General features: G+C 45.0%; 2 protein-coding genes and 1 pseudogene across 2 annotated transcripts; 2 read left to right on the forward strand and 1 right to left on the reverse strand.

Annotated features, from left to right (window-relative positions):
- The first annotated feature begins 12755 nt into the window (after positions 1-12755).
- Positions 12756-18136, forward strand: LOC109756963 (phosphoinositide phospholipase C 2). Its single transcript, XM_020315799.4, has 9 exons — positions 12756-13531; positions 14071-14267; positions 15204-15339; positions 15414-15650; positions 15740-15963; positions 16511-16628; positions 17124-17276; positions 17374-17460; positions 17556-18136. Exons 1-9 carry the CDS (start codon positions 13208-13210, stop codon positions 17847-17849), a joined length of 1770 nt encoding a protein of 589 aa, XP_020171388.1. The 5' UTR covers positions 12756-13207; the 3' UTR covers positions 17850-18136.
- A 532-nt stretch (positions 18137-18668) lies between these two features.
- LOC109748163 (calcium-dependent mitochondrial ATP-magnesium/phosphate carrier protein 1) lies at positions 18669-23678 on the forward strand. The gene is made up of 7 exons (XM_020307202.4): positions 18669-19815; positions 20569-20986; positions 21216-21360; positions 21955-22070; positions 22140-22218; positions 22580-22813; positions 23024-23678. Exons 1-7 carry the CDS (start codon positions 19002-19004, stop codon positions 23378-23380), a joined length of 2163 nt encoding a protein of 720 aa, XP_020162791.1. The 5' UTR covers positions 18669-19001; the 3' UTR covers positions 23381-23678.
- A 284-nt stretch (positions 23679-23962) lies between these two features.
- On the reverse strand, positions 23963-27460 carry LOC109748164 (E3 ubiquitin-protein ligase RSL1-like; annotated as a pseudogene).
- Positions 27461-27705: the final 245 nt, after the last annotated feature.

Consider the following 27705-nt stretch of genomic DNA (forward strand, 5'->3'; position numbering starts at 1 on the left):
TATTTCATAATTTTTGGAGTAGCAGAAGTATGGTTGTTGTTCAAATCATTACAGATTGTTCTGTTTCTGACAGATTCTGTTTTCATTGCATAGTTTGCTTGTTTTCTAGTTTCTATGGCTTATATTTCTCAATATAAATTATAGAAATGATATGATACAGTAGGCATTGTGTGAGAACAATTATGAACCATGTCTTTGACAGTACCAAAGTGAATGGTTTACTCTTTATCATACTAACCTATCTCACGAAGTTCCGTTAAGTGTTGTGTGATTGAAGTTTTCAAGCTTTGGGTGAGATATCGATATGAGGAAAATAAGGAGTGGAAAGACCCTAAGATTGGGGATGCCCAAGGCACCCCAAGGTAATATTCAAGGAAGCTCAAGCGCCTAAGCTTGGGATGCCCCGGAAGGCATCCCCTCTTTCGTCTTCAAAACTATCGGTATACCTTACTCGGAGCTATATTTTTATTCGTCACATGATATGTGTTTTGCTTGGAGCGTATTTTTAATTTTACTTGCTATTTGAATAAAATCATTGGATCTGAAATCTTGAATGAAAAAGAATCCTCCCATGGCTAGTTAATTATTTGACTACTCAGTGTTCTTCACTTATATCGTCTTGGAGTAGTTTGTCATTTACTCACGTGCGTCACGTATATCCTATGAGTAAATGGTTGAATGAATTGAATATCATAAATCTGAATTTATATATGTTTCATATGCTTATACCATGGGGAGTAATGACTTCACACATAATAAGTATAGGTTGTAAACTTATTGAAAGTTAACAAACGCAGAATTGGTCACTTGAACAATTCATGAAAGAATATTGAAGGAAGAGAGATTTCACATATAAATATACTATCTTGGACATCTATTGCAATTGTGAGCACTCATTAAAATATGACATGCTAAAAGGTTGATGTTGGACAAGGAAGACAACTTAATGGGTTATGTTTTCCTATATCCGAAACGTTATATTGTATTGGATCCTCCAACTTGTTGAGCTTGCCTTTCCCTCTCATGATAGCCAAATTCTTTGCACCAAGTAGAAATACTACTTGTGCTTCCAAACATCCCTTAAACCAGTTTTGCCATGAGAGTCCACCATACCTACCTATGGATTGAGTAAGATCCTTCAAGTAAGTTGTCATCGGTGCATGCAATAAAAATAGCTCCTTAAATATGTATGATCCATTAGTGCGAAGAAAATAAGCTTTCTACGAACTTGTGATAGGGAAGAAATAAAAGCGACGGACTGCATAATAAAGGTCTTTATCACAAGCGGCAATATAAAGTGGCGTTCTTTTGCATTAAGATTTTTTGCATCCAACCATAAAAGCGCATGACAACCTCTGCTTCCCTCTGCAAAGGTCCTATCTTTTACTTTTATCTTCTACCCTTATACAAGAGTCATGGTGATCATCACCTTTCCTTTTTACACTTTTTCCTTTGGCAAGCACTTTGTGTTGGAGCGATCCGGATATATATATCCACTTGGATGTAGGTTTTCATAAATTATTATTGTTGACATTACCCTTGAGGTAAAAGGTTGGGAGGCGAAACTATAAGCCTCTATCTTCCTCTGTGTCCGATTAAAACTTTGAACCCATAAATATCACATGAGTGTTAGCAATTGTGAAAGATTAAATGATAGTTGAGTATGTGAAGTTTGCTGAATCAAAGCTCTTACATAGACCCTTCCCGAAAATAAGATGAATTGCAATTGTTTAATGACTAAGAGCACTGTTTGTTAGTTTTCAAGAAAGTTTATGATCTATACTTTAACATGTGAATACCTTGTTACTTGATCATGAAAAGTTTTATGAGATGAGATACTGTTATGACATATAATGATGCTAGAAAAGGTGATTGAAATTATCATTGATCAAACTTGTGCACCTGCTAGCATTCACACTTCATAAATTATTTATGTTATCATTTACCTACTCGAGGACGAGCAGGAATTAAGCTTGGGGATGCTGATACGTCTCCAACGTATCTATAATTTATGAAGTATTCATGCTATTATATTATCCAACTTAGATGTTTTATATGCATTTATATGATATTTTATATGATTTTTGGGACTAACCTATTAACCTAGAGCCCAGTGCCAGTTTCTGTTTTTTTTCTTGTTTTTGAGTATCGCAGAAAAGGAATACCAAACGGAGTCCAATTGACGTGCCAATTTTTGATGATTTTTTATGGACCAAAAGAAGCCCCTGGAGTAAAAGAGTTGGTCCAGAAGAGTCCCGGGCTGTCCACGAGGGTGGGGGCGCGCCCACCCCCCTGGGCGTGGGCCCCTATCTCGTGGACGACTCGGAGACCCCCTTGACGTGAGACCTACGCCAAAAATTCCTATAAATACATAAACCTCCAGAAAATAACCTAGATCGGAAGTTCCGCCGCCGCAAGCCTCTGTAGCCACGAGAAATCAATCTAGGCCCTCTCTGGCACCCTGCCGGAGGGGGCCATCATCACCGGAGGCCATGGAGGAGGATCCCGGAGGGGCCATCATCGCCATAAAGGCCAAGGACCAGAGGGAGAACCTCTCCCCATCCAGGGGGGAGGCCATGGAGGAGGAAGCACAAGGGGGAGAACCTCTCCTCCTCTCTCTCGGTGGCGCCGGAGTGCCATCGGGAGGGGAATCATCGCCGCGGTGATCGTCTTCATCAACATCACCATCCTCATCTCTTTTACGCGGTCCACTCTCCCGCACCCACTGTAATCCCTACTTGAACATGGTGCTTTATGCCACATATTATGATGCAATGATGTGTTGCCATCCTATGATGTTTTGAGTAGATATCCTTTGTCTTTGGGTTGATTGTTGATATAGATTGGTATGAGTTGTATGTTTTATTTTGGTGCTGTCCTATTGTGCCCTCCGTGTCGCGCAAGCGTGAGGGATTCCCGCTATAGGGTGTTGGAATACGTTTATGATTCGCTTATAGTGGGTTGCTTGAGTGACAGAAGCATAAACCCGAGTAAGGGGGTTGTTGCGTATGGGATAAAGGGGACTTGATGCTTTAATGCTATGGTTGGGTTTTACCTTAATGATCTTTAGTAGTTGCGGATGCTTGCTAGAGTTCCAATCATAAGTGCATATGATCCAAGAAGAGAAAGTATGTTAGCTTATGCCTCTCCCTCATATGAAATTGCAATAGTGATTACCGGTCTTGTTAACAATTGCCAAGGATAATTCCGCACACCGACCCATCATTATTCCACACTCGCTATTTATAATATTTAGTAATATATTCTAACTTTATGATAACAACACCTACTTTTATGTTTTAGCTCTCCGATATCATGCAAGTTATCCTCTTCATACCCACAATGTAGTTTTATTTCTCGTTTCTAGTTGGAAGCAAACATTCAGTATGCGTAGAGTCGTATATGTGACAGATAGGACTTGAGAGAATATTGATCTTACCTTTAGCTCTTTGTGGGTTCGACACTCCATACTTATCACTTCCACCTTTGAGAATTGCTATGATGATTCCCTGCACTTGGGGATTATCAGCCGGCTGCAACCGAGAGACTGGTGGATTATGGCATTTTCGCCGTGGTTGGTTGTATCTTCGCCGCGTGGTTTGCTGAGGCCGGGCGCTGGTTTCTGGTTGGCAACGATGATGGCATCGAGAGGAGCTCGAGTCGCGGCGTGGACTTTGGTAGTCGGTTCTTTCTGGCTTGTCCGAGGTGCTCTTCCGTGGATTGTTGGGTTGCTTTGAAGTTGGAGCTGCGGTGGAGCGGGTCCAGGTGGTGACGATGACAGGCGCTCGGTGGTCGTTTGCGGAGGGCACCGTCAGCGCAAGTCCTGCATATTTCCCTTGTGAGGCTCGCGTCAAAGTTGGAGTTGTCGGTTGCTTGCGCGTGTGGCCATCCGGTGGCATGTGCCGTCGTGGTTGTGTCCCATGTCGGTGGCCAGGTTGGCCGGTGGTGCCCATGTCATGTGGGTTGGGTTGTAACAGTTTTAGCCTGGTTTTTCGCCAATTAACCGGGTAATTCTCTTCTCCTTAATGGAAAATGGCAAATCTTTTGCCTTGTTTTAAAAAAATGGAAACTTAGTTGGTATGTCTATTTTCAGTTAATAAGTCACTGGTTCTGGAACTTGCGACTATATTATTGTGTTAGTGAGTTAACTTTTGTTAGTATTTCTTTTATCGACTAAAGTTCATATGTATATATATAATGCTTCATAGACTTTGATCACCAATATAGTAATGCAAATGCGAATGTACACACTAGTTATAAAATTTATTCAGTTAACTTCGTATCGTGACAGATACTAGTGTGTGAATGTGTTAGTAAAAAAAATCTAGAATTTTGACACTTTCCTGCAAGATCATCTGCAAATCACCTCTCTCGTCCCGTGCATGCACCTGCAGGCAACTTTGTTGTGAGATGCTTCCTAAAGCTGAGCCGTGTTCTTTCCTTAACCCTGTGATTTGCATCTCAAGTTGCATTGGAATTTGTGTCCTCAAGGGGGGATTCTCCGGACAACACGCTTCCCTGTCACTGCGTACGAAAGTTCCTTAGATAGCTAGAGTCCTGTTCAAAAACAACAAAAGTTGCCAGAGTCATAAAGGGCAAGGAGTTTATATGCGTTGCTAATGCCAAAAGTTTAAAGTGCAAAGATGCAAGCCAAAGTCACAGCTGCAAGGCATTTGTTAATTTGTCCTGAGCAAATACTACTACTCCACCACTACTACTATAGATGAACTGATGATCGATGACGAAGCCTTCTTCAGCTAACTGCCAGCTTATTCTTTGACAGACTGCTGCTAAAAATTGGTGGTGGACTACTTACGTTGAAAATTCCAGTACATAGAGTAGAATATTGCCTTAAAAAGAGCAGTGCTTCAGAAGAGGCAGGTTTAACCCTCTTCTAAAAAAACGTAAATAAAAGATTGCACGGCAAGGAAAAAAAGCCTACACTAGCGCTCCAATTTACCCCTTGTAAGGGAATGCAGGTTGCCGTGCTCTGAAGTCCAAACTCTGTTTACCGGTACTAGGAACCGTAAAAACGACTGTAAATCCGTTTATTTCAATCAAGGGGAAGATATGCCAACCGGAAGCCCTTTTTGTTTGGATTGTGAAAGCGAGCAGTGGCGTTACTAAGCAAGTACTCTCTCCGTTTCAAATTACTCGTCGCTAAAATGAATGTATCTAGAACTAAAATACATATAGATACATCCATACGTGCGACAAGTAATTCGGAACGGAAGGAGTAGTGATCTAAACGCTTTTATATTAATTTACAGACGAAGTAAATCGTTAGCATAAGCTAATGTGAACACCCTTGACTTGACTTGGTAGTTGGTATATGTATATGTATGTATCACAGCTACAATCCAAGCTACGTGCGTTGGTGGATGTTACGGTCAAGGTCGTTCACATACAGCCTGATCCTGGCACCTCCCCAGTGGCAGTGCGTGTGGGTCGGCGCATCCGAATCAATTCGATTTGGTTTGGATCGGCTAAAGAAAGCCTTAATTAACTACCCCCTTGGCATGCATTATTATTACCAGGTCAGTCGATGGTCGTCTGTAAGCAACGAATAACAAGTCTTTGCTTTGCTTTGGTCTCCCTCGTGTGCTGCCTTGTAGGAGGCCACGTTCACGCTTGCTTTGGTCGTCTTCAGGAGCTGCGTTCATTGTTGGAGGCCACGTTCACCTTCGCTTTGCTCTTTAGTTGTTGTAATTTTCTTTTGTTATTATATTATTTATCATCCAAGATTTTAAAAGTTCATTAGCAGGCTCAGCTGTAGTGATAAATTAAAATCGTTTGTTTCACATAAGAGTAAAGTTTTTGTTTTAAGACGAGCATTTCTGATTTAGCAATTTGGGTATGCAAGTTGTATAGTACTCCCTTGGTTCATAAATATAAGATGTTCTAGTAACTTTTTTTTAAACCAGGTATATATAGACATAGTTTAGTGTGTTTATTCACTCATTTCAGTCCATATATATTCTATATTGAAATATTCAAAACATTTTATATTTATACGTAGGATGTGTCCTCGGCGGAAGACACGTCTCCTCTCAATGGACATAAACGGCAAATCAACAGTCCAAGCATCTTACCTAACAATAATGCGGGAGAAGTTTAAAGTTCCACGGTACATATTAACAAAAGTCACAGCTGCAAGGCATTTGCTTGTCAGGTAGAATAGTATCTTTGGTGATCAAAGTAGTGCTTGTTCACCGGTGGTCGAGCATGTCTTCAGAGCAGCAGCTCCTGCTCTCATAGATGCTTCACTGGTTGAGTGGGGAGGCTGCTTTTGTCTTGACGTTGACAGTGTGGAAGCGTGTACTTGCGTTAGAGATAGATGGATAGAATCCTGTCTGGTTTTCCAAAAGGAATATCGTATTTTTAGGGGAAAACGTTCTTTTGGAAGGAACACTGTTTACCAGCATAGCATGTCATTCACGTACGTACCGTTGCTTCCCTTTACGACTTTATACAAGGTGTGTGTGTGTGATGTTATACATGCATTATTATCTACTCCCTCCGTTCCTAAATATTTGTCTTTTTAGATATTTCAAATGCACTACCGCATATGAATGTATATAGACATATTTTAGAGTGTAGATTCACTGACTTTGCTCCATACGTAGTCACTTGTTGAAATCGCTAAAAAGACAAATATTTAGAAACGGAGGGAATAGATGTGACTATATTGGTAGGGTGAAAATCGTATCATTATATTTCGGTCGTATATTCTTGCCAGGCTATATTTCGTTTCATTATTGAGTTGTTTCCCGGCTGTGGGACCTACAAGAAAGAAAACCGGGAACATTGAAAGAAAAGGAAATAATATACAAATATTTTAACAAAATTAAACAACACAATAGGTCATCCATTTTCTTTGCAAAAAGGGCGAAGGCCATATATATATTAAATAAAATCAACCATTACAAGAACTTCCTTACATGTCCTTGAAGAAATCAGCACATTCTTTCTTTTGCATCCATCGGCGACCATTGTGAGCAAAACTCATTGCCGCCTCTAAACCTCCGTCTTAACGAAGCAATCTTGTTGGAATATATGAGTTTATAGAAGCACTAGCCGAAAAGTTGTCGAAGTAGACCAGAAGCTGCTAATGACTGCAAAATGGATAGATTAATCGTCTTTCCAAACAAGCTGGCACTAAAACACGTTGTGCACGTACGAATCCACAAACATATGGCTTGATTTTTCTATTAACCACGTATTGGAATTCTTACGAATTCTTGCACTAGTCGGATTTCAGTAAACCGTGTCTAATTTAAACATCTTGTTTGTCTACAAGTCAATGTAAAGGAAGAATTTGGGTCGACCCGAAATACACATCGGGCCACCCGTGGCCTCTCAAATTGGCCTTGAGGCCACAGGGGCCGGGTCCAAGGCCATGTCAGGGCCGACCCATTCCCATCCTAAATTTGTACCCATGTGTTGTCAAGTGCGCAACAAAAGCTGACGATGGAACTTAGGTCATTGATAGCATATGATTTTCCTAGGATATAATTCGTAGAACCTTTTCTTATGTGGAATTTTGATTTGGAAGGTTGGATCTCAAATATTTTTTGCGCGCGCAGTGTTTTAAGGAATAATTCATTGGGTCGATCCTCTTGGATTTTGTGTGTGTGATCCAATCGAATAAATTCTAACATAAACTCATTTATGGAGGCTTCATAGCAATGTAATCATTTATAAAAAGGCAAAAAATTCATTTCTAAAAAACACAATGTAATCACGTGATTTTTTTCATGCTACCACACTCTCCCTAATCATTTGATCGATGAGGAGATCGTGAAGTGAGTGTGCGAGAGAATATGTGTTTGTGGTAATGAACATGAGCTACATATCAATATTTGTTAGCCAGGGACAGACAGACAAGACAGAGAGAGGGACAGCCATTGAAGCGCATGCTGGCCAGCCAGCCAGGCAGGCCGCGCGGCTTCGTGGAGCAGCAATCAGCAATCATACGGGACGTACACACTACCTTTTGAGATTGATTGAGATACCATGGGCAATGCTTTTAGGTCTGTGTGTATGCAAGCATGCAAGATAAATCAGCATAGCATTACTCTACATATATGTGCCAGCCAGCCAGCCTACCTTAGACACGGTTCTGGCTTAACTCCAGTTGGCATCGGCATTGGCAGACAGGGTGCCAAGGAGGTTTTATTCCGAGTGGAGCGGAGTGGGGCGGAGTGGAGTACAACTGCACGACGGTTCACGGCTCAGAAGCAACGCATTCACCAACGGCTGTCAAGTTCACGCACGGCTCGCAAGCAACCAAGCACATTGTGATTCCATGGCTTGTATAGTATAGAAAGAACATCGGTTTAACAAGAAAAACAAATCGTTGCCTCAAAACAAGTACTCTACTCGGATGGGTTGGTTGCATCTAATCTGCCGATTAAAGTAGAAGAGGTGGCCGTACTATTAAAAGTGTCACATGTTTATTCCTCTCATTGGCAGATCCAGTCAATAAATGATGCATGCATGCATCATCCCATCCAACTCACTCTTTGGTTGTTTCTATCAAAACCAAACCGAAGGAAAAGGAAAGGAAATGCCGAAAGTCTTTGCTTGATCCAGCAAGGCCTTGGTAACGTTAATTAATATCATGTTTTGTTTATGTTTTTTACTACATGACTTGCCTTCACGTCTTCTTTCTTTCTTTCTCTTTACCAAATACCAATAGCTGTCCGGGCGAACCACCTCCTGACCCACCCAATTCACTTGTTTGTCTAATCGTGCAGGTCGTCTCGGTCATTTTTTTCTACTTCATCGGCTTCTAGTCGTACAAGTTTGCTTTGCAAATCACCCTCCATCTTGCCAATATTTACATCGTCTCCACACGCTTATGCTTCTTTTTTCTTCTTCTCTTAGCCCTATCATAACTTCTCAAGACGTCGAACTAATCCCGTGATTTGGTATCTTAAAAAGCTAGGAGCTTGCCTGCATAGGACGTGTCCAGATTCCTCAAGGAAGCCAGACAGAGGAGACAACACGTTTCGTCTTAATGAAATAAGCTTAGAATTGCACAAGATACCAACCATGCAAAAGGGACCTAATTAAACCATCACCCTGCAGGTGGCGCACTAACACAGCTGCGAAGCATTTTTCATGCGGAATAACTAGTAACCCAACTAAAAGTGGCAACCTAAGCTACCTAGCTCTAGCTTAGATTGTGGGTGTGCGAATATTGGATTAGTTCTTTTCATATCTAACCAAGCTTTACTCTTCATCTCTCTGGATAAATATGAACAAGTGAAAATAAATAAATAGATGCTCAATTTTTTCGAGAATTCAAGGGAAAAAATACTAAGCACATTTAATTAAAAAAAACACTCTTACACAATCCTAGTGGACAAAAGCAAAAACTCATTATTTTTCTGTGAGAGTAGGAATTTGATGAACATAGTGGAGATATATTATTGCTTGCACACCACTAGGCCAACACCCAATTCTGATTGCACGATTGACAACACATGGATGTGTCATGCTGGAGTGAATTGCAAAAAACCACCATATTTGGGGCTTCATCTGCGGAAAACCATCAGGTCGCTAATCATTTGCAAAAATCACCGCGCATTCAGTAAACATTTTACAAAAAGCACTGATCAGGTGATTTAGCCCGTTTAACCACTTTCTGACGAGTGGGGCCGGAATGTAAGGAGCGGATTTGGCAACAAATTGACATATACCTCCCTGGATCTTAAACAAAAAAGCAATCAAGCCCCTCCCCCTTGCCGCCCCTGGTCGTCTCCCCCTGTCGCCGATAGCATGACCTGGACAGCGAGCAACGAGACCGGCAGCCTGCCAACCTCACGCTCCTGGCACGAGCCTGCTCTGGAATGTGCCGCCCAGTACGAACGGCGCTGACAGTTCCCCGCTGCCGTTGACGACGGCGACCGACACCACCTGCGAGTCTAGCGGTTCCGCCTCCCGGGACACGAGGCTATGTAGGATGGGCCGCGGCGCGCAGGAGCTTGTCCTCGCCGGAGTTCGGAGCAGTTGAGTGGCACGTCCGGGTCGTAGGTCCACGCGATGGAGTTGTTGTTGCCCGCGGGCACGGCGGCCTCGTCCGTGGCATCGCGCTGCGCGGCGACCCGGAGCAACACGACGGCCAGGGCGTGATCACAGCGGCTGAAAGTGCAAGTATCACTTAGATTATATTTTGGTGTGATGACAATGTGGTTAGTGGAACTAATGTTGGTTGCTAAAGTTTATCTCAGGACTTGGTTCCAAGGTGTCCATTGATGGAGGTGTGCGACCCCCCAGTCCAAAAAGATCAAAGGCGTGGTTACCGGCGACTCGAAGGTTTTTCGTTTTGGTTCGATTTGAGTCGTAGGTAAAACCGCACTATCAAGAGGGGTCTTCGTGGAATTAGTGTCGTGTGGGAATGCCTCCAAGACAGATACACCAGCCCTCCTACACCTCCTCAGATATTTCACTTATTATGTGCTTTGCCGTGGTGTCCTGTGATGTTTCATCAGAAATCTTCTGGACACCCCGTGTGCACGGGGTCTCTGACCCCCGTGCGCACGGGGTAGTCAGAATATTTCGGGACACCCCGTGCGCACGGGGTACCTCGAAACTCACTGGACACCCCGTGCGCACGGGGCTGACTTGGCCCGTGCGCACGGGGTCCAACGGGCAGAAATCCCCTCCCGGCCAAGAACACTATATAAGCCCCCTTCTTCCTCCTCCATCCCCCAACCCTAATGTCTTGTTGAGCTCCTCCATTGCTACACCCCATTTTGCTCACTACTCTCAATCCCTCCACCCAATCTTGTTGAAACTTTGGGGATTGGGAGAGCAAGACCCGATCTACACTTTGACCAAACCAAATCGCGTTCCCCGCAACATTCATCCACCATGACTTGTTACTCTTGGAGCTTGGGCTCCTAGGCGTTTAGAGGTTCCTCCGGAAGCTTCCTTGCTTGTGGTGTGCTCCGGAGAAGTTTGTAAAGGTGTGGTGGTCGCCTTCAAGACCAACCCCGAGTGATTCGAGGCTCATCCGTTGGGGGTGACTCGAAGGAGATTACGGTGAGCCTTCGGTGGCGTTCCGCAAGCTTTGGCTCCGGCACCGCTCCAAACGGAGAGTAGCTCTTCCCCAAGAAAGAGTGAACTTCGGGATAAAATCCGCGTCCTCGTCTCACTTGTGGTTAATTCTTTCCTGCACTTTACTTAGCCTTGTATGCTTGTTGGCTTGCTAATTAGTTTGTTGCCTAGCATATTTAGCTTAGAGCTTGCTTGTCATATAGGTTGTGTTCACCTAGTTGCATATCTAGTGAACCTTTTTTATCCGCTAAGCCTTAAAATTGACAAGAAAGAGTAAAATTTGTAGTCTCCTATTCACCCCCCTCTAGTCGACCGTATCGATCCTTTCAGCGGCTCAGACACGCGTTGGCTGCTCAGGCCTGCACGGCGGCTCGGACGCAGAGATGCGCGATGGTGGCCACCACGCGGCGGTGAAACCGCACGGTGGACGGCAGGGCCAGGACGGACCGCGCAGTGCTTGTCGGCGGCCTCCATCCCGCCGGCGCCGCCCGTCGTTGGAGAAGAAAGACTCTGGGGCGCGCTCAGTTCCGTGACCGCCCTCCTCGCTCCACCACCTCCTCATCTCCGCGACCGCCCGATCGGCGGGCGTCTTCCGGCGGCGGCGACGGAAGCCGTGCTCTGCTGGGCATGGTCCAGGGGGCTGATTGCTTTTTTTAAAATCTACTAGGGGTCTGTGTGTGATTATTTTGCCAAATCAGCTCCTTATAGTTCGGCCCCACATGTCAGAAAGTGATTAAATGGGCTAAAGCACCTGTTCAGTGCAAACTGCAAAATGTTTATTGAATGCGCGGTGATTTTGCAAATGATTAGCGACCTGGTGGTTTTTCGCAGATGAAACCTCAAATGTGATGGTTTTTTGCAATTCACTCGTCATGCGGTACGAAAATCCCACCCGACTAAGAACATATACATGAAGAGCGCTGAATTTTCTGAAGAGTCATGGAAGATTAAAAGAATGCATTGGACCTCCCGGGGTGGGGTGGGGGGGGGGGGGGATAATAACAAGGCTTGAGCTCATCTATCTGTATAATAAATAGTTCATATTTTACTGAGAGAAAAATCTTAAATTGTCCATAACCTCTTCTTTTGCAAAAGTCCATAATTCTTTTAATATAAATCATTTAGCCCAGAGAGGAACCTACACTTTTCCTACATGAATATTATGTGTTTTTTTTTGCACTATCGGTGAGTTAATTGACTCCTCACAACGTATTCAAAAATCAACCCTAGTATGTTTGGAGTCTAATTTAAATCCTACTAAATAATTGGCTAGTCATATGTTTGGGGTCTAATTTAATCCTTTCTAAATATTTGGCTACTCAATAATTTGATTAATTTTTTGCTTGTCAATGAGTTAGCTACTCTGTCAAAGCAGTCATTGCTGTGCCAAAAGATTTTTACAACCATCACTGTTTTAGAGTCAACCTATTTTTTTTACTATATTTTGGAAAATAAGTACTCCATCCGTTCCTAAATATAAGATTTTATAAAGATTTTAATATAAACTACATACAGATGTATATAGACATAGTTTAAAGTATAGATTCATTCATTTTGCTCTGTATGTATGTAAAAAGACGTAGGGGTAGTTGTATTAGAGCTGCAACGATTAATTTGGATACGAGGGAATGATAGATGGGCGAGGTAAGTCGGCATGGGATAAATTATAGGGAAAAAGCGAGGGGTGTAGGCGAAAACATGACCCCGCCTTTTTGAAACTCCGTGGCGTCGCCTGGCCTGGCATCTTGCTTCTTCTCCCCCCGCTTCCATTTCCACTGTGACTCTCGCCATCAGGACAGGAGCCAGTCGGTCGGTCGCCCCCTCCCCTCCCCTCCCCCGCCCGCCCGCTCGTAAAAACTAAATCTTCTCGTCTCCTCCTCCCACACGCGCACCACGCGTACGCGGACGAGGAAGCGGAGCGCACGCGGAGGAGACGAGCGAATGGCGGCCACCCCCACCCGCCATTAGAAGTCCCAGTCCAGTCCAGGCACCGCGTGCGCAGCGCAAAGCGAGGAGCGGCCGGCAGGGGGCATCTCATTCTCCTCGTGCCTCCTCCCTCTCTAGTCTCTAGTAGTCCGGCAGCCCTGGTCCCGGCGGGAGGAGAAGATTCGGGCCATCTCCATCGGGCGCACGAGAAGGAATGGGCAGCTACGCCTACCGCTACTGCATGTGCTTCACCCGCAAGTTCCGATCCCCGGACGCGCACCCGCCCCCCGACGTCCGCGCCGCCCACGCAGCCGCCGGGGCCGCGCACGGCGACGACGGCCTCCGCCGCTTCCTCGCCGACGTGCAGCGCGAGGACCCTGCCGAGGCAGACCGCGTCCTCGCCGCGCTCTCCGGCGGCGGCGCCGCCGGCGGGATCGCCCGCTTCGTCGGCCGGTCCCCCGCCGCCGCGCTGCCCACGCTCGACGACTTCTTCGGCTTCCTCTTCTCGCCGGACCTCAACCCGCCCATCTCCAACAAGGTTCGTTCGTTCGTCCGTCTGTTGCTTGATTCATTGCTGCTGCGGGGAAACAGATTGATTGCACGATCTAGTTGCGGTAAATTGCGGCCGATTCTGGTTGGCTTCGACCTTCCATGTGCTGCTCTGTCTCGCCATGCAATGCTAGCGGCGGTCAACGACCTTAATTCAACTCGCTCCTCCTTGGATGTGAATGTGATGCAAGGTGAATGGGCGTTGTTGACTCCACATCCGCAGTGGGTGGGTTGACCATCGCTTTCCCATACCACTCAACCAAAAAGGGGGGCTATTTCTAGGTAGTAGAAAACCACCTCCTGCCACAGGAGAGGCCTGGTTTCACTTCGTCCCCCGCACAACCAGCAAGATTGCTCTATCGTTTCGGGATTGTTCTTGTCGACTTTTGCACGAAATGCTTCCAAAAATAAATAGATAGCCGGTTGTACAGAATGTGCGCCTGGTGCTGCTCATTTGTTACCTGCTTTTATTTTTCTGTTGCTCTTACCATACATTACGTCTCATTCTTACTTTAATTCTCTTCCCAGGTTCACCAGGACATGTCGGCCCCGATTTCTCATTACTATGTATTCACCGGTCACAATTCTTACCTCACCGGAAACCAGCTCAATAGTGACTCCAGTGACGTTCCAATCATAGCAGCATTGCAGAATGGCGTGCGAGTGATTGAACTCGATATGTGGCCAAACTCCGCAAAGAACTGTGTTGACATTCTGCATGGAGGGTATGCATTCTGCTTCCTCAACCCATAGATTTTATAAATACTTGCTGTATTTACATTGCAGCACGACACTCCATTATGGTTGCAATGTACTGGTATAATTTTGGCGACAGAACAATTATTTTATATCATGATTTCCTTTTTAACAAAAATTTAATCTGAGCTTAGCTTAGCTCTGTTTCTGGAGTGAATAAATCACACTAGTGAGCACCCTACCGAGAAAGGTCAAATACTACATGGTCCTGATCAGTGTTCGGAGGCACCCTGGTAGATGGTCCTGCTGTACTGCATAGCATTGATTACATGTTCACCTACGAGCCTGTGAGTGTATTTGTTGCCCTTAGTGTTCAACAGTGTACATGTTCCACCCTTTCAGGGTACTAGAACTAACAGGGTTGTTGCAATATTAAATAAAAATACTCTGCCAGTGATTTTTTTTTGGGTACTGCATGGATAAGATAGAATGTGAGATTACATGCTAGTACATGTTTTCCCATGGTACCAAAACAAAAATGAAATGTGCTTAATCTTGAACAGTGACATATTTCAGGATATTTGGGACTGGTAGAGTTATGAAATGATATAAATTTTGGTTTCGCTAAATTTCAGTCACTTGCGAATTTCTTTGTTCTCAGTCGATGCCGAGGACCATCGATCGGAAGTTGTGATCCATCCAATATTTCATTTTTTAACTCTGAGATTAAACACTACAATCTTTTGTACTAGATGAACAAATTATTACAACAAGGTGAATATTTTTTTAGATCTGTATGGATATATTTGTAAAATTAACTGAGAATAAGTTATAACCTATTTATTAGCTTCTGAATTCTATCTTTTATTTTCTGCTTGTTAAGTCATAATCTGCTTCTTGAATTTGCAATCATCCTAATTTTTTCACTATGTTCCCTAAGTCTTCTTTTTTGTGCCATTTGAAAGGACATTAACTGCACCAGTAGAAATCATGAGATGTTTAAAGTCCATTAAAGAATACGCTTTCTGCGCTTCAACATATCCTCTTGTAATTACTCTTGAAGATCACCTCACAGCAGATCTCCAAGCCAAAGTAGCCGGGGTAAAGTTTACTTTATATATCTTTTCCTGCATGTATTTTGTTTAAATCCTCAGTTCTGACTCTAATTATCTTAGATGATCACGGAAACATTTGGAGACCTCCTTTACGTCCCTAGTTCAGACACACTAAATGAGTTCCCTTCTCCAGAAGCTCTAATGAGAAGGATAATCATCTCAACTAAACCCCCACAAGAATACAGGGAATTTCTTAAAGCTCAGGGTGATCAGAAAATCAGTGGCAATGCAGATAAATTAGCAGAGGAAGGAAACTTGAGAAGAATAGATTCAAATGCTGATGATTCTGATGGCAAGGTCTGCAATTTTGTCTGCCTTTTGGAGGCATGCACCCGTTAAAAATAAAAGGTTATTATGTACAGAAATTTATTTGTTGCCATAAACAGGATGAACCAGATGACGAAGATGACGAAGAATCTGAGGAAGAGGATCCTAAATTTCAGCCGGATACTGCCTGTGAGTATAGGAAACTAATAACAATCCATGCTGGCAAACCAAAAGGCCGTATGAGGGATGCGCTTAAGGTCGACCCTGACAAAGTCAGACGTCTTTCTTTGAGCGAGACACAGTTGGGTAAAGCAACAGCTTCTCATGGTGCTGATATCATAAGGTAATTGGAATATACAATAGTTGATTATAGGAAGCTCGGTGCAGAAGAACTTTAGAATTTTTGGGCCGAATAACTGAAATACGACAGGTGTAGTTGGGTTTATGAACCCATATATGTCCAATTACTTTTATTATTGTTATAGTCTTCAGTTTTTAATGCGACAAATGAACTGGTGGCAACAAAAACGCAATGCTAGACTATGACTTGGAAAGATATTACATGAACAGTCATGCTGCTACTCTTACACCATATCATGAATCAAAATGTGCCTAAATCACTGGGGTACTGATGGTAGCAACTGCTACATTCTCACAGTTTAATTTGGTCATACCATACTAATCTCAAGGGGATTTATTGTGAAATACCCTGGTTAATATTTGGAAATGATTGACGTTCCTAGTTGTGGCATTTCAATCCATGTATCTGTGTGCAAACATTACTGTGTCAATTTATTGTTACCTTTTGTTACTCAATATACTTTTCACAAGGGAAGCTGATACACTGCTGGACCATGAACAATTAGAAAACTAATTTAGCTTTGATTCAGGTTTACTCAGAGGAATATATTAAGGATTTATCCGAAGGGTACAAGGATTAATTCTTCTAACTATGATCCAATGAAGGCCTGGACTCATGGTGCGCAGATGGTTGCATTTAACATGCAGGTTGGATTACAATTCCTTACTGTCATGACTCATAAATCACCGTTCGCTCATTTTTGCTTATATTTATTCCTCACATAGTTTAAGTTTGAGCATCTCGCGCATTTGGAGATAACATTTGGTGACCTATCAAATATAATAATCTGGATCAACAATGACTTGAGAGAATGAATAAGGAGTTCTCACCAACTGTTCTAATACTACGTCTTTGCCAAACCTCACCTACTCTTGCTTCCCATTTTATTCACATAGCAAGGCAGCAGAAAAAACTTAACAAAAGTGGGTCTGCAACACTTAAAAATAGTATTATACAGATCAACTTATAATAGTTAGCTGTTTGGACACACTCTGAATCTGAAGGTGAAGTTAAGCTGTTTGGACACACTCTGAATCTGAATTGCTGCAATTGCATCAGTAGCTGTCATGTACTTATAATAGTTAGCAACACTTGATCATTCAGCTTTCTTCCTCTTTTTTGACTGGCCTTTGAAATTTCAGGGGCATGACAAATCGCTAAGATTAATGCAAGGATTTTTCAGAGCCAACGGTGGCTGCGGATACGTTAAAAAGCCCGACTTCTTGCTAAAGACAGGCCCAAATGGTGAAGTGTTTGATCCCAAAGCGAGCCTGCCGGTGAAGAAAACCCTTAAGGTCCACCCACATATACGTATTGCTGAAAACTCTTAAGGTGTCCACCCACATGTACATATTTCTGTGAAAACTAACACATTTTGTAATGCCTACGCAGGTGAAAGTGTATATGGGGGACGGGTGGCGCATGGACTTCAGTAAGACTCATTTCGACGCCTTTTCTCCGCCCGATTTCTACGCCAGGGTACGTGTCTCATGATCTCCTGCGGTGAAAAAGCTCAACTGGAGTGGCAACTTTTTGTTGAGAATGTATATGGGTGGCAATGTTGAATAAAACAGGTGGGGATCGCGGGGGTGCGGGCGGACTGCGTGATGAAGAAGACCCGGACGATCGAGGACCAGTGGGTGCCGGTGTGGGACGAGGAGTTCACGTTCCCGCTGACGGTCCCTGAGCTGGCCCTGCTGAGGGTGGAGGTCCAGGAGTACGACATGTCGGAGAAGCACGACTTCGGGGGGCAGACGTGCCTGCCGGTGATGGAGCTGAAGCAGGGGATCCGCGCCGTGCCCCTCCATGACCGCAAGGGCAACAGGTACAAGTCCGTCAGGCTCCTTATGCGCTTCGAGCTCATCTAGCCAAACGGTCAGCATTGTGGAGGGGGGCTGGTTGTGGTTCAGTCAGTCTGGTGCTATATTATGTGGTGGTAGGAGTAGCCGTATTGTCGGAATATAAAATAATAATAATGTTAATGTTCTTGTGTAGTACTGTAGTAAGTCAGGGAGTTGTGTTAAACTGTTGTCTGCTGTGCTAGTTACTGCTACAGTGGGGAGGAAAAGTGCAGTGCAGTATATACTGGGGTGGGGTGGGGTGAGTAAGATTTTTGTGACAGGAATAAATGTTTCATTCTGGGACTGCCGATGAACTCTACTCTGGCATGGTTTGGTTTGGGAAAAGTTGGTTGGTTGGGGTGGCCGATCTCGGATGTTACACGTGGGATGCTGCTGTTATCGTCAGTCTTATCCATTTTTGCTGATAGAACCAAGGCCGGGGCCCGCTGAACAGGAGGAGCAGTTGGATCTTGGCTATCCTTTTCCTTTCCTTTCCATTCATTGGTGGCATGGGAAATGACATGTGCATATTGCTGCAGAATCCTCCTCAAGATCGAACAAGATCACTGGTTGTGTGCATGGAATAGTTATCTTTCATACGATCCTCAAAAATAAAATAAAAGGTTACTCCTTCCATATCATATCAAAATAGGCGTTTTCTATTTTGATAGGGAGGGAGTATCTGCCATGCGCGGTAATTATTGTACCATGTCAAAAAAAAAACATGAGAGGAGATGTGCAGCGGCTGTGGCAACGGCATCACACACAATTCAGAGTGGCCAATGGCCACACGAGCACCAGCAGCACGAATAAAGCTGGGCAGCAGAAATAGGCCCAAAATGGAGAGAAAAACTGGAATTTTTCTCTCTTAAAAAAAGCTTTTTTCCCCTTCCCTGTCGTTTTGGGTTCCTGCTCGCGGCTCGCCGCTTCTCCACCTCCCGTGTCCCCCTCCTCCTCCCGGCCACCCCTCCCCTCCTCTCCTCCCCTCATCGAAACAAACAACGCAAGCTCAGGCCGTTCATCTCCTCCGCCGCAGCTCGCCGGAAGGGAACAGAGGGGGACCGCCATTCGTCCACCTCCGCGGGCGACAGAGGCCCGCCTCCGGCTGACCACACATGCGGCCGCTCGCCGGGATCCACCGCGCCACCTAGTGCTGCCGCCGCCGCCCGCCCCGTCACGATGGCGTCCGACCAGCACCCCCTCGACTCCTTCCTCGCCGCCGCCCGCGGCGCTCTCGCCCACCTCCACCTCCCCGGATCCGATTCCAAGCAGCAGCATCAGCAGGAGCAGCGCCAGCCTGACTGCCTCCTCCACCTCCACGTCGTCCTCACCAACTTCCTCCACAAGCCCCTCCGGTCATTCTCGAGATGCTTCGGCAACGACCACAACAAGCCCAGGCGAGGCCGGACCAAACAGGCCACGCCGCCGCTCCTCGACGCCGGGAAAAGGCAGCCGCTGCCGCAGCAGCAGCTGGAGCTCCTGCTCTGCATTGCGTTCGACGCCCTGGCGCACAACCTGCAGGCGCTGGAGGGCGCGTGCAGGCAGAAGGGCGAGGAGTTCGGCAGCGCCGCCCTGCAAATCGACCAGTTTCAGGTCGTCAGGAAGGTCATCGTTGGTAAGAAGGCTGATTTCGACGGGTTCCTCTCCAACCTGGGGTTCGCCAGGCTGGGGGCGCCGGCGGCGAGCTTCGCCGATGACTCCCAGGCCTCGGCGCCACCGGCTGCTGGCCAGGACGGTGTAATCGGGGAGAGGGAAGGGGCTGACAGTGGTGGTGATGCTGCACAGCCACCGCAGAAGTTTGCCGGCCGGTTGCTCAACATCCCATTGTCGAATGTGGAGCGGCTGCGGTCAACTCTGTCCACGGTTTCACTGACGGAGCTGATTGAGTCGGTTCCACAGCTGGTTGGCAGATTGTCGACTTCAGTGGATAGCCATCCAGACAAGAAGAAGCTTTTCTCCGTGCAAGACTTCTTCCGGTATGCAGAAATCGAAGGTATAGTAGCGCCGTTTTCCAACACGAGGAATTCCTCGCATTATACTTTGCTTATTTCGTGTATAGGCTGATGATTTGCATTTGTCAGAAGCTTATCATGTTTCTTGTCAAATAAAGAAATATGTTATCTATAGGGTGCCAAACAGAGAATTGCCGAATGAAACTGCTGTAGGATAACTGTTGAAATGTACTACTATACCTCTGTATCAAAATATAAAACGTTTTTGTAGGCTAGTTTAGCCTACAAAAACGTCTGGTAATACATTGTTTATTTCTATCAGCCTGAACTGCATAATTGTCTTATTCACATAGATGACCTTCCAAGATGCAGATTGAGGATCTGTGCTAATAGTGTAGTGAGCTTTACTCGCGTATTACGTAGAAAAGTGTCTTTTAGGCCTGTGAGCGTTACTTGCGCCCTCGTTGAACACCGGCGAAGGTGATAGTTCCATCATATTGCTTTACCATTTTAATAAACGCTACTTGGACTATGCACTACAATCCTTTAGAGCAAGACTTCTCCAGGTCCAGGGTAATCTAATGGTTGAGAGGGTATTGTATCATCTATGTCAATACATCTAGAGCTCCAGAGATTGGTTTGATGCTGTCACATATTGCTGAAATCTTTTAGAAAAGTAATGCTGCTGAAATCTTACTAGTGAGAACGTTCATTTGTTATTCTTTTCTAAATGAATAGCGGTAACTCTGGCCATGTTTCACCTAAGTTCTACTGTGCACCTATTGTTGCTGCAGGGAAGCGATTCTTTGAGGAATTGGATAGAGATGGTGATGGCCAAGTCACCCTAGAAGATCTTGAAGTTGCTATGAGAAAGAGGCGATTGCCGCGGAGGTACGCTCGGGATTTGTTACGGCGTACCAGAAGTAACAGGTTTTCAAAGTCGATTGGGTGGAAACAATTTCTGTCCTTGATGGAGCAGAAGGAGGCAACAATACTCCGGGCATACACCACATTGTGTTTGAGCAAGTCTGGGACGCTTCACAAGAATCAGATTGTTGAATCGTTAAAAGGTGCAGGCCTCCCGGCCAATGAAGATAATGCTGCTGCCATGCTGCGCTATCTAAATGCAGATTCAGAAGGATCAATCTCATACAGCCATTTTCGCAGTTTCATGCTTCTACTTCCTTCAGAGCGCCTTGAAGATGATCCTCGGTATGTCTAGCGTGATACTACATCTGAGTTGACTTGAGTGAACAACCAACTAGGCATGGCAATAGTTGCCCTTTCTTGACTACTCCCTCCGTCCCATAATATAAGAGCGTTTTTGACACTACACTAGTGCCAAAAACGCTCTTATATTATGGGATGGAGGGAGTATCTTTTAGCAGTGTTCCTACTCAGATTGCCATTGACTTGTTTCTTCACTTACAAATGCATTCAGGAACATTTGGTTTGAAGCAGCTACATTGGTTGCTGTTCCCCCACCTGTAGAAATATCTGCCGGAAATGTTTTGAAGTCGGCTTTAGCTGGAGGTCTTGCTAGTGCCCTTTCTACCTCTATGTTGCACCCTATTGATACAATGAAGGTACAGCAACATGCTTCCATTCACCTTTCAGTTAAAACAAGTTCGGTCTCCAAAGCATTCATTCAGCAATGCCTTCACTAGACATTTTTAGAGATGGATATCTTTGTGACCAAAGTGACTGAAGCCAAATAAGTTAACATCAGATAATGTTGAACAACATATGCACCTTGTAGGCTCCATGTCAGAGAATTAACCATAAAGCAAATCCTAGGACTCTTGACCATATGCAACTAAAAAGTTAAAGGAAGCACATCTAGCACAGTTAGGTCTATCGCGAGCTATCACTGCATAGTATGACAACTCATTATCTGCTACTCCCTCCGTTCCTAAATATTTGTCTTTCTAGACATTTCAAATGACTGCCACATACGGATGTATGTAGACATATTTTAGAGTGTAGATTCACTCAGTTTGCTCCGTATGTAGTCACTTGTTGAAATGCCTAGAAAGACAAGTATTTAGGAACGGAGGGAGTATAAGCTTACTCACCATATCCTGTGTTAGCCTAGGCTGGCTGAAGTTTAATGATCTCGTTGAGAGAATTTGCAGTCCCATGGAGGTTTCTCATTCAAGTTTGTCTTCTCATATTATCAGACACGTGTCCAAGCATCTACGCTCTCATTTCCAGAGCTAATTGCAAAGCTTCCACAAATTGGGATTCAAGGACTGTATCGAGGTTCTATCCCTGCAATTCTCGGACAGTTTTCAAGGTCAGTTCTTTTCTAAAATTTTGCAAGCTTTCTTGTGAAGGCTGCATATTCATACGATGCCATTTGCAGCCATGGTTTGAGGACAGGAATCTTTGAAGCAAGTAAGCTCATATTAGTAAGAGTGGCTCCAACACTTCCGGAGATTCAGGTACACTCTTTACTGTTCATGGTCCATATTTACCTTTTCTATTATCTACAATTCAAAGTGTTGAAATGTTGTATAATCGACTCACTGTCTCATTGGCATTGAGTCTGGACCCGCCTTGTCAGCGTCAGAACAGAAAGTTTTTAGCTGTAGCATTAATTCTTTGGCTTGTATCTTACCTCCGTGCTAATTAGAAACCTGACCTGCCTAAGCCATCATGTATAGAACCACATTCTTTTTCCCTTGATAGCATTCTGATATAGTTACAGAAGTTATTCTGCTTGGCTTACACCTGAAGTAGGATATTGGCGAAAAGAAAGAGTCCTTGAATAATTGTTTTGCCTTATATCTGCTCCTCTCGCAGGTGCAATCGTTGGCTTCCTTCTGCAGCACAATCCTGGGAACCGCAGTCCGTATTCCTTGTGAGGTTCTTAAGCAACGGTTGCAGGCTGGAATCTTCGACAATGTAGGGGAGGCCATTGTTGGTACCATGCAAAAAGATGGCCTAAAGGGTTTCTTCCGTGGCACTGGGGCCACTCTTTGTCGTGAGGTTCCTTTCTATGTTGCCGGAATGTGTCTTTACGGTGAAGCTAAAAAGGTAAATTGAATTCTTACATTCTTTTTTCTTTCACCATACCTTCAAATTTAGTCATATATGTTAGTTGTCCAAAGCTGAAATGTAATTTTACATCATGCTTAGTAACTTTTGCTATTAATGGTCTAAAATTTATCTGTTTCATTTGCAATCTCATGTTAGTTTTCCAAAATTAGATGTATCTAACCAATCATCATGCCCATGGTTTTGTAGGCGGCACAGCATGTCTTGAGCAGAGAGTTGGAACCATGGGAAACTATAGCAGTTGGAGCATTGTCTGGAGGGCTTGCAGCAGTTGTCACCACTCCCTTCGACGTGATGAAGACCCGGATGATGACCGCCCCACCAGGCACGCCAGTCTCCATGCAGTTGATAGTCTTCTCCATCCTCCGAAACGAGGGGCCCCTCGGGCTCTTCAAGGGTGCGATCCCGCGCTTCTTCTGGATCGCTCCTCTCGGAGCAATGAACTTTGCAGGCTACGAGCTCGCCAAGAAGGCCATGATCGAAGCCGAGAAGGAGACCGCCGACTCTTTACAAGAGAAGAAGAACATGGTGGGTTCGAGAGGATGACAGACACACTCAATCTGGGTTGGGTTGGCTGGTTACCTCTGTCTATGATGTAAAGAGAGAACTGGAGACATGCAACAGAAGTTTTTGTGCCCTTGTTGCAAAGGAACAGGACAGATATTCCACACAGCCTTCTTACCAAATGATGTTAGGTTGTATCCTTTCCCCTCTTGAGGAAAACTTTTTTGATTTTCCATCTCCATAGGCCTTTACAACACTGTATGTATAGTACTCTAGACGGCAGGAACTACAGGAGTTGGCATGCTGCTCTTTCTTCCTGCAGAGCTTACTTTCACATTCACCTGTGCTTTTCTTGTCCCAGGCTATGATTTGTTTCTTGTTTGAGGATTAAGATGAAATAAAGAGAAGAAAAAACAACAACAAAAATACCGGAGCCAGTTCTGTTCTGGGCATGTGCATACTATCCGAGAGTATCATAAAAAGAAAATATCACTGATCAAGAACATAGGCCATGTGCAAAAACCAACGTTCACTCATACTAATTTGCCTTGCCTTGCCTAAGTTCATGTGCGCCTGACAGGATAGTACCATCAGGTAGTTAGATACTAAACGCAAACGCAAATAGAACGGTAGGAGATTCTGCTTAACTAACAGTAACATCAGTTGTAGCTGCAGAAGTACTGGACTAGTTGTAGCTGTAGAAATTTCTAGCCCCTCCACCGCCATGACGAGGAAGATGCCCGGGATTGTTGTTGTAGTCATAAAAATTCTGGGCTCCTCCACCACCATGGTGGTGACCAGCGTTATGCCGGTCATAGTGTTGGCCTTCTCTAGCATACTCCCTCTGTCCCAAAATATAAGAACGTTTTTAACACCACATTAGTGTCAAAAACGTTCTTATATTATGGGACGGAGGGAGTAGTAATCATCCTCATCCTCATCGTAGTCATAGTCATCATCCTCATCCTCATCGTAGTCATCATCATCGTCATCGTCATCTTCCATGCCATCACGGATAATATTATCTTCATCCCACAGCGGGCACGAGCAGGTCGCTTTCTTGTCTTTCCATTCTTTCCCACAGGTGTAGCAGAATTCATAGCCGCATCTGAAAGAATTAAGCAAGAACAGGATGCACGAAAAGGTCAAACAGGAAACAAATCTGAGGCTGTGAGCATTAGGGCATAAAAAGCACATCAGCAGGGAATTGATTGACATGAAAAATCATAAGAATAGACCATTCACAGTAACATCGGTAAAGATAGATATGCAAACGGCACAACCAGAATTAGATACTTACACACAGGTCATATGGTAGCAGCCCTCTGAGAGTTCAATCATGTGCTTGCATTTGACACATTGGCGCCACAGCTGCTGCCGTGCAAGGTTCTGTAACTTCGCATCATCTGGACGAGCTTGGGGGTACCTACTCTTGTAGTAGTAACAAGACATCCTGTCCAGCTGATGCAGAATGAGCCTCTGCATTTGACACACTTTCTCAATGTGGCAGCATCAGCAATGGTGTACTTTGAGGAAGATTCTTGCAATGGGTGTTTCATTTCACTCAAGGACATCAAGGCTGAACACTTGGGGTACGGGCAGTAAATCTTTTGAGTAGCAGGGATCTGTCCTTCCCTGATGCGTTGCACCATGATATCTAACAGTCGAGGCGATAGGAATATCTTTGAACCCTCCATGGTTAGCTTTGTAGTGCAACCATCTTGTGGGCAAGCTGGGAGAGTTCCATGGAGTAGCTTAACTTTCACATGCTCCTTCATGCAGCAGAAACAAAAGTGATGTGCACAGCCTTCGACCACATGAATTTTAGAAACATCGGTGTCTTCGAGGCAGATGGCGCAGGTCTCTCTTTTCTCCTTGCTAGCATTCACAGCAACAGCTTTGGCAATCTGAGAGAGTATCGAATCTCTTGCTAATTTCATCACGTAATCAAGTTTGCCTCGTTCCACAAGTGAAATTTCACATTGTTTGAATTTCTTTGCTACTGACAGAACCTGATCTATCATTTCTGCAAGCTTCGCCTGTTTCGGGCGCCAAATTCCACGCATCTACAATCCCAAAAATTAGGAAATAAGCATAAGAGTACAGGACATCACAATAAGAGCACTGGTAAAGAATTCAATCATGTGACCACTGAACTTGCATGCGCACCAATTATCTATGCACGTAAGCAAAACGTGAAATTTTGTTCTTTACTCAATTTTCGCTTTGGCAAGGGAAAATACTTCTACTGAACTCAAAACCCAGACCTGCACCGAACTGGATGTTAGTTATTCAGCTTTTAAGGTTGCCATTATGCCAGACAAATAGGAAAAAAAAAGTTCCCTTGCTATAAATGTCTCATTTTAGTCTTAATCTTTGACCTACACCGTTTGTGAGTACTGAATACTGCTGCCATACTAGTCACATTGACAGCTTACTAAATTGGTCAAGCACATAGCACAATTCATGTCCAAATATAATGTCTTAAAACTAACTAAGCTGCTCTGAACCCAACTACACTCACCTTGGGAATGTTTGAAGTAAAGAGTTCAAGAACATTTTCTGTATCAAACATGAAACCAGGACCAGAAAAATATTTTCAGCTGAAACCGATAACATTAAATGAATAACTAGTGCAGAAAATCCTCCTCTGCTTTTCTAACAGCATAATCAGAAAGCAGAGCAGATAGAGAAACACAAAACATGTACAGCAAATAATTAGGAATATCCAAACGGCACATAGCTGTAAGTTTGTCTTTAAGCTACATTTAGCTTAAGACAGTGATCTCATTTCACCGAAGAGATTCGTTAACTGTATATCCCTGTTGTAAAAACACTATATATCCGATGTATGGTAAAATGGAAATGGGTTATGACCCCTAACCAAACCAATTAGCTAAAGATGGGATTATCCAGTTATGTGATGATAAAGCCATCAGTTTATGGATTGTTGTATTCTAGACTTTTCTTCTGTAACATATGTAACCTCCAAAATCTCAGTCTGCAATCCGTTAGTTCCCAGTACGACTATACAATGAAACAGCCACTGAAACTGTCAAGTACTGTAAACATGAGAAAACAACATTACCAAAATATATACTACAATGAGATCAATTCTGCGATGTGACAAGAAGATTTTATCTTAACCTGCATAAGCAGATCTGAGGCCTTCAAGTAACAACTAAGCAGTAGTAAAACAGATATAAAAGCGGAGTGATTTAGAGGTTGCATCATGGCATACATGGTTATGGAGTGCCTTGTAATCGTTGAGAATCCTAATGCTCTGGATCCCTAACCCGAGCGCCGCCTGGAGGCCTTCGGTGAGCGCCATTGCCTCGAGCATCATGCGACCGCCCACAAACCCTTCCACCGGCTTCTGTATCCTGAGCACCACCTTTCCCTGGGAGTCGCACAGCGCCACGGCGAGGACCGCGACGCGGGGGTCCCAGTCCCGCGATCCGACCACCTCCTTGCTCGCCATGCCCTTGAACATGACGCGGAAGAGGGGCTTGGTCGAGTCCAGAGGGCGCTCGATGTTGTCTCCGTCGTGGGCCCACTGGTCCTCCGGGACGGCGGCGAGCTCGCGCGCGAAAATGGCGTCGTGGGCGGCGACGCAGGCGGAGGCGGCGGCCCTGGCGTAGTAGGCGCGGCAGGCCTCGGCGTAGCGGTGGTCCTCCTCGGCGCGCGCGAGGTCGGCGGCGTGGATCGCCAGGGCGTATGAGGCGTCCGAGGGCTCCGGCGGCGCGGGGGCGGGCTGGGACAGGGACGAGGAGGAGGAGGAGGCGGCGACGGGGGCTTTGCCTTTGGAAGAGGAGGGATTGCTGGCGAGGGCGTCGAGGCGGAGAGATGCCTGGATGGCCTCGGCGAGCTGGAGCTGGTACGCGAGGTCGAGGTCGGAGACGGAGACGGCGGCGGAGGAGGCGAGGGCGGTCTGCTCGCGGAGCGCGGCGAGGTCGTCGCGGCCGGCCATGATCGGCAGGCACCCGGTCGGCGGCGGTGCGACACACACAAGAGGACGGAAAGGGGGTCTTGGAGTTTGGAAACGGAACGGGAGTATTTTGCGCCGATATTTTCGATATCTTCCGCTGGAAGACACCTGCTGCTGTCAGTGCTCGCATTCATTCGGTGATACGGTGCTGCTGGACTGCCTGGTGCGTTGGATCTATAGGGAAATTCACTCAGCTGTTCACGCATGCCCCTTGTAACATTTGCATCTTGCCCCTCAACAGAAGCCTGTGCTCTCCGTTTCTCACACCAGCATGTAAGTATGATGGATTTTCATAAACACCATCATCATGGACAGTATAGTCTGGTCACCTACATGTTGACTGACTAGGTGCTTACAACTAAATGTCACCTACATGTTG

This window comes from Aegilops tauschii, chromosome 5 (assembly GCF_002575655.3).
Source record: "Aegilops tauschii subsp. strangulata cultivar AL8/78 chromosome 5, Aet v6.0, whole genome shotgun sequence".
Taxonomy (NCBI): Eukaryota; Viridiplantae; Streptophyta; class Magnoliopsida; order Poales; family Poaceae; genus Aegilops; species Aegilops tauschii.